The sequence below is a fragment of the Oryzias melastigma genome, linkage group LG11 (assembly GCF_002922805.2).
Source record: "Oryzias melastigma strain HK-1 linkage group LG11, ASM292280v2, whole genome shotgun sequence".
NCBI lineage: Eukaryota > Metazoa > Chordata > Actinopteri > Beloniformes > Adrianichthyidae > Oryzias > Oryzias melastigma.
Genome location: NC_050522.1, coordinates 1,690,486 through 1,697,045, shown reverse-complemented (window position 1 = coordinate 1,697,045; position 6,560 = coordinate 1,690,486). Strand labels below are relative to the sequence as shown.

The 6,560-nt window shown below is 43.4% G+C and overlaps 1 protein-coding gene across 1 annotated transcript; it reads right to left on the bottom strand.

The window, feature by feature from the left end:
• Positions 1-115: 115 nt before the first annotated feature.
• sync (syncoilin, intermediate filament protein) lies at positions 116-6,382 on the bottom strand. Its single transcript, XM_036214337.1, has 6 exons — positions 5,189-6,382; positions 1,942-3,322; positions 857-1,068; positions 569-776; positions 378-502; positions 116-311 (listed from the first exon to the last, which is right to left on the bottom strand). The coding sequence occupies exons 2-6, from the start codon at positions 3,274-3,276 to the stop codon at positions 269-271; spliced, it is 1,923 nt and encodes a 640-aa protein (XP_036070230.1). The 5' UTR covers positions 3,277-3,322; positions 5,189-6,382; the 3' UTR covers positions 116-268.
• Between the last annotated feature and the right edge of the window lie 178 nt (positions 6,383-6,560).

Genomic DNA, 6,560 nt, shown 5'->3' with positions numbered 1-6,560 from the left:
GTTTTCCCGGCTTAGTGTCACTTTGTCCTGCTGTGAAGTGCTGTGGAGCTTCAAGCATTCTGCCCTTATAAGCTGAAGAACCTTCTGTTCTGAGGAGACAGACGTGAGTCACACGGTGAAATAAACACAGGCCTTTATTCACCTCAAAAAACCCTCTCTACAAAAACCAACTGTTAAAGCCAAACGTTCTCGTCTTTGAATCCAAGTGCAAAAATAAACTCTAGAGGAAAAAAAAAGAAAAAGTCAAGTAATAAACTCATCATGAAAATCATGTTTTCTCCTCTTGATCGTTTCCGTCTTCATTTGCAGCCCTGGAAGGAAAAAACCTGTTTTATTTGTGTTGGAGCTTTGAAATACAGCCAGATTAAAACACCGACCTGTGAAGCAGGAGCTGCTTGGAGAGGATCTCCCTCGTCTCCTCCATCTCTTTGTTTTTTCTCCTCTGAATTTCTAACTCCATCCTAATGGTTCTGCTGTTCTCCTCCAGATGGAAGACTTTTTCCTGAAAGCCATGAATCTTTAGCTCACGTTTTCATGTTCTCCTCTCTGTCGTTTGGGGGTTTCATACCTTAAAGCGCTGTGCCTCCTCCTGCCGCTGAAGCTGAATGAGTTTGACTTTCTCCCCCAGACAGGCCCTCTGCAGTAGGAGTTTCTGGACCTCCTCTCTCAGAGGAGTAAGCTGCCCCCTCAGCTCCTGGCTCTGCTCCTTTGCCTGCAGCAGAGCGTCAGCTGTTGCATCTCTCCTTTTCAACAGGGCCAGCAAAATGGGCTCAAACCTGGAAAAGAGAAGCATCTGAGTTTAAAGCCAACACTGTTTCTCCTCCAAAGTGTCAAGGAGCCGTGCTCCCACTCGTACCTGTCCTCCAGTGCTTTGCGCTCCCTTTGCATGAACTGCTCCACGTCTCCACAGGAGCGCCTCCTGCACCTCCCCAGCTCCTCCTGAGAGCTGCAGCTCCTTGAGTTCAGGGCATCCAGCTTAGTTTGCAGTTCTTTGAGATGTTGCTGATGTTCTGACCTGAGCCGGCAGCCGTCCTCCGTCAGCTGGAGCAGGAGGCCCTGTAGTCTTTCCTGTAAACAGTAGAGGAGACCTTCACTTGGAAGCAGTGTAACCATGCTCTTCTCCTGAGGCAGGGGTCGGCAACCTTTAGCAGTAAAAGAGATATTTGGGCAAGTTTTAGAAGGAGCCGTAAAGTCTTACTTTAGAAATTTGGATTTGCATTCATGACCTTCTTTTTTAAAATATGAATTGTCTATTTTTTGGCACAAACAAAAATATAAAAAGATCCTAGCATCTCTCGAAATGTGATTTTTTTCACATCTGATAGAAGCTCAAATAACTTATTTTCAAAATAAAAGACACTCTGTGCCAAACAGGATCATCTCAGTGCAGCTATGGGCAGCTAGTAACCAGCATAAGATAATATGTGTTTTTAACTCCTAAAACATCAAACTTTTTACCAAAGTTTTGCTTTTCATATAAAATCTGTTCATTCTGGAGGTAGAGTTGATCAAACAAGACATCTTCAGGTCAACAGGATGTAAAAACCTAAATAGTTTATCATCTATGTGAACCTCAGACATCAATTTAACTAATCTAAATCAAATAAATGCGAATTAAGTAATCCCTACTTTAAAAATTGCAATTTTCTTTTTTTTGTTCTTTTTTCCCTCTTTGTCCTCAGCCGTCTTACACTGCTGGGTTTTGTTATTTTAGATTGGAGTTGGATCTTGGTAGTCTTAGTTTTCAGGCTTTGTTTATTTGTTTTCTTTAGGTAGTTTTGTTAGGAGGAGCTGCTGACTCTGACGGTTGACATGTCTGGATCAGCAGTCTCCATGACTTATTTTATGTTTGGCCAAGGAGCCACAATGAAGAGATAAAACAAACACATGTGGATCTGGAGCTGCAGGTTGCAGATCCTCTGGTCTGGAGGGAGATCTTACCTCTTCTCTCTTCTGCAGCTCCAGCTGACGGCGTTGGTGGTTCAGAGCTGCCTGACTGAACACGCAGTCCCTGACCAGTGAGAAGAGCCTGCTCTTCAGTGTCCTGATCTGCTCCTGCAGCCCCTGCCTCTCGAGGTCCATCTTCCACACCTTCTTCTCCTCCTCAGCTCTGTCTTCTTTCAGACCTTGAATCTCCCTTTTCCTCTCCTCTCGCCTTGCCTCCTCTTCCTTCCTGAAAACGCTCATCAGCTCCACGACTTTGCTTTCCATCAACTCCTCTGACTCCTCTTCATTCTGGCTCTGCTCCTCTTCTTCTTCTTTATCTTTCTGGCTTCGCAGACGCAGGACCTCCTCCAACAGTTCCCTCCTCTTCCTCTCTAGCTGCTCCACTTGATCTATGCAGACGTCCATCGCAGAATCAAGGTTTCCTAATCTACTCAGAGCGCATTCCTGACTGAACGTCTTTCTGATTTCTTGGCTCTCAGCTTCTTGTGAGTCGATCCCACTCAGTCCTGTTTCTGGTGTTTCATCACAGAATCCTGAATGCTCCCCGGTTTTCTCTGTAGACAGCAGTAGACCTGAAAACATAAAGACTGGAGGATGATTTAGTTTCTCCTTTGTAAAGCGGTCCATCTTCTGACAGCTGAGTGGAGGATTCTCCTGGTTTTTGCTTTCATCATCCATGGAAACTGTGTCTTCTTCTGGAGAGGATTCTGACTGCGTTGGATGTGTGTCCATCTCTTCTGGGATGAAAGCTCTAAGGGTGGTGCCTCTGTAACAGCGAGGGTTCTTGCTGATGTGCACGTACTCCTGAGCTGAATCTGGTGTCCAGTCTTGAGGCTCAAAGTCCATGCCAGCCTCCTCCATGCACCTCTCCAGCATGGCCAGCATCCCCATCAGCTGACTTTCATACTCCACCATGCTCTGACTCAGTCTGCTTCCAGCTGAAGTCAGAGGAGACGCCTCTGTTGCACCACCTCTGCTGCCGAGTCCCGGTTCTGATCCAGCTCTTGCTCCATCCATATGCGTGTCAATGTAGCTGGTGGACAGATAAGCCTGGAAGGAAGATTCTTCAGAAGCTTCACTTGAAACCTCAGCTCTCTCTTTTCTGTGAGAACTCACAGAAATCCCAGTCAGCTCCGAGCAGCTCTTCAGCAGGTCGTCCATCTCCTGCAGGTACGGCTTCATCTGAGCAGAGTCTTTCAGCCGTGCTTCTGCTGAGCCTGATGGCTGTTTGCTGCTCTCCCCATGTTCCATGACGGATCTGTTTGAATCTTCCTCTTGGATGAAGAGCGGCGAGAGACCAGAAGGACGGTCATCCTGACTGTCATCCATCAGTTTAACCTGATTCTTTGTGTGACAGTCAAGAAGCAGTGAAACCCTAAAACCAGCAGATGAAAGTGTTAGTGTCCATAGAAGGTCATGATCCATTTGTTTCACTGTAAGGCTGCCACAAATGATTATTTTAGTTGTTGACCAATCACCGTTTATCAGGGGGATGTAAAACACACTTTTAACCATCATTAGCTTTAAACTAACTAAAAACTGGATATGTAGCATTACCTACGATGATGATTGTGTGAATGCAGTTAGATGCATTTGTCAGAAGAAGATGCTAGTGCCGATAGCTGAAGATGCTGAAATTGATGGCTAAAAACACTGGAGCTGATAGCCAGCTAAAACATTAGTTAAATGCCAAATTAACCTAAAAAATTTAAAAAGCTTAAGTTAGCCACAACAGCTAGTATGTAGCTGAAATATTAGCTAAACTCCAAAATAGCCTAAAACCCCCAAATACATTTCAAAATATTCCAAAAAGATAACAAAATGCCATTATAACTTTCAACTTTAGTATACTCTGACTCGATATAGTATAAAAGCGTGGCTTTTGGTGCTCCGCCCCTGATCCTCCTGTCTGATTATGATAGCTCTGTGTCTCACTAGCATAAATCTTCACTGCTGCTCCATAAAAACATCCATCAATCTGGGTAATGTCCAGCCATATGGTTCTGATCCGGATGTCAGCTGGACGAGGAAGTGAAGATCTTCATGGACAGAACTTCCTCCAAAATCCTGATTCTTTCTCCTTCCAGTTCACCAAAGACTCTTTTAGCTAATTCTCCAATGTTTATTGACTGTGATCAATACATTCAATCATTGGTTTCTCAGAGTTCTTGATAAAATAATCAAAGCTAACATCAAAATGCTCTTTCATTGATTTACAATCCTTTCCAACTGCGGTCAAATGAGCCGCCGTTCACATTTCCGTGGTCACATCAAGAAGCTCCGTGGAGTCTGGTGGAGATTTTCCAGCGTTCTCAGTCCTGCTACCGTAAGTATTGGATGAAACTCACACCAAAAATCCAGTGATGCTGATTTGACCACAGAAATGTGAACGGCGGCTCATTTGACTGCAGTCAATGTGAAGATACCATCTTCTCTTCTCCAGAACCTGAACTAGACACTAGGAACAGATGAGGGTTTAGTGCATGTGCAGCAGAGCTGTTGATGGAAAGAAGATCATTCATTCAGACAGAGTCTGTCCAAGACAGTTTGATTGATTTAAAAGGAGAAATACTCGGAAATGCAAAAACTAAATGATTTCTTATTATATTTGTTCTCTTTCAGGAGAAAAATGACACACAGACATGTTAAAAACTCTAAAAACAGAGGGGGACTTACAAAACTTACAAGAAAAGAAACAACTTAAAATATAGATTGTAAAGCACAGATTTTTCTTGATGAGTCACAAACAGCTGTAAGGTGTGGATCTGATGATGATGATGGCAACAGTGTAAAGCTGTGGCTCACAATCCCTAAAATATTGTGTTGACGCTGCGATCATGGATGAATATTCAGGCCGGACAGAAACATGTGTGCATGTTGGGAGGACAGCTGTTCCTCTAGGCGAGATGCCCAGACTCCTGGAGTCTGCCATGTTGGGACAGGCCTGTTCCTGCACGCTCATTAACACCTCACGAGGCTGACTCTGCTGCAGAAGAACCACAGGAAACAGACTGTTCCTGCTTCAAGTCCAGAGCCACTCACTGATATTTAGAGTGTCCCACAAACTCTGGGGAGGACTTGAGACCAACTGTCTTTCTGGAGGATGAACCGTCAACAAGCTTTGACATAAATCCAACTTAAACCTTACAGACAAACAGGAGGAACGAACTATATATATATATATACGAACCACTTATGTGTGGCTGTAGGATTCCTTCAGATGAGATCATCCAGAACTTACGTCTGAGCATCACAGATCCACGTCTCCTCCTGGCGATGGAGTCTCACAGGAAGAAGCTGTTCTTCGGAGCCCAACACAGACTCACTGTGGGGGGGAATGAGCTCAGATGAGTTTGGGGAGGGGGTACCGACAGTTGGCCTCCTCCCTCTTAGCCGTGGTGCTGCTATGCGTGACCATGACTACCTCAGATCTGTTTGGGTTTATTAATAAACACTGGGGAGGGACTGGAATGGGACCCTGTCTCCGAAGCAGACTCTTCAAAATAAAAGCCTTTGGGAGATGTCAGACGCTCAGACCTCCTGAGAGGCTCTCTCTCTCTTTTTCTCTCTCTCTCTCTCTCTCTCTCTCTCTCTCTCTCTGTGATGACCAGAGGAATTTAGGGCATCAATGATTCGCGTTGAGGTGTGTTTGTATGCCTCTGTCTTTTCAAGATTCCACTCAAGCCTCCTTATTATCATGAGATCTTTAAATAGCAGTGTGAACTTTTGTAGCTGCTCCCATGAGAGGATTCGTTTTCACTTAAACTTCTAACCTTAAACACTCTGATGGCCTCGGTTCTTTTATGGAGTCAGACAATGAGATCTCCACATGAGATAAGGAGGTGATGAGATGATGATTGGCACTTTCAGAATCTCTTAACATCTTTCTTATGGTCTGAAACAAATAATTTTAGAATGGAGACATAGAGATATGAAATTTATGTTTGTATATTTTCAAAAATGAAAATAAAACTCATTACAGAAAAAATGAAATGCACTGATTAAAGAAAAAGCAAAAAATAAAAACACTTCAGTAACATTTGATTCCTTAAATACAGTGATTATTAGCAAAAGTTTAGAAGAGTTTGAATCAATGCTTGAAAAGGAGTGGGAAGAAGCAAACTAATATAATCCCACTGAGTTATTTCATTCCAGAGTTTAAATAATCCAGTTCTGATCAGATCAAGTGCAGATCTTGTGTTCTTGGTGAGCTGGTTTCAGTCAGAAAGTGTTGAAGTTCAATGATGGAGTTCAGAGGAGAATCTGCGTTTTGGAGCAGAAAACTCTTCTTGTGTTTGCAGAGAGCAGATGAATGAACTTCAGTGGAGGAGAGAGGAGAGACTTATTACATCAATTAAAGAAAGACAATATTGTTCAAAATTGTAAAAGCAGTTTTAGATAATTTCACTTTAATGAAAAAAAAACGTAGAAAAAAGACATATTTTAGATCACAGGTGTCAAACTCCAGTCCTCAAGGGCCGGTGTCCCACATGTTTTCCAACCAAGCCAACATTGAAGGTCTTTATTGGCTAAACACACCGGATCCAGGTAATCTGCTTCAGATAAGGCAGGATTTCTGGAAAACCAGCAGGACGTGGAGGCTTTGACCTTGA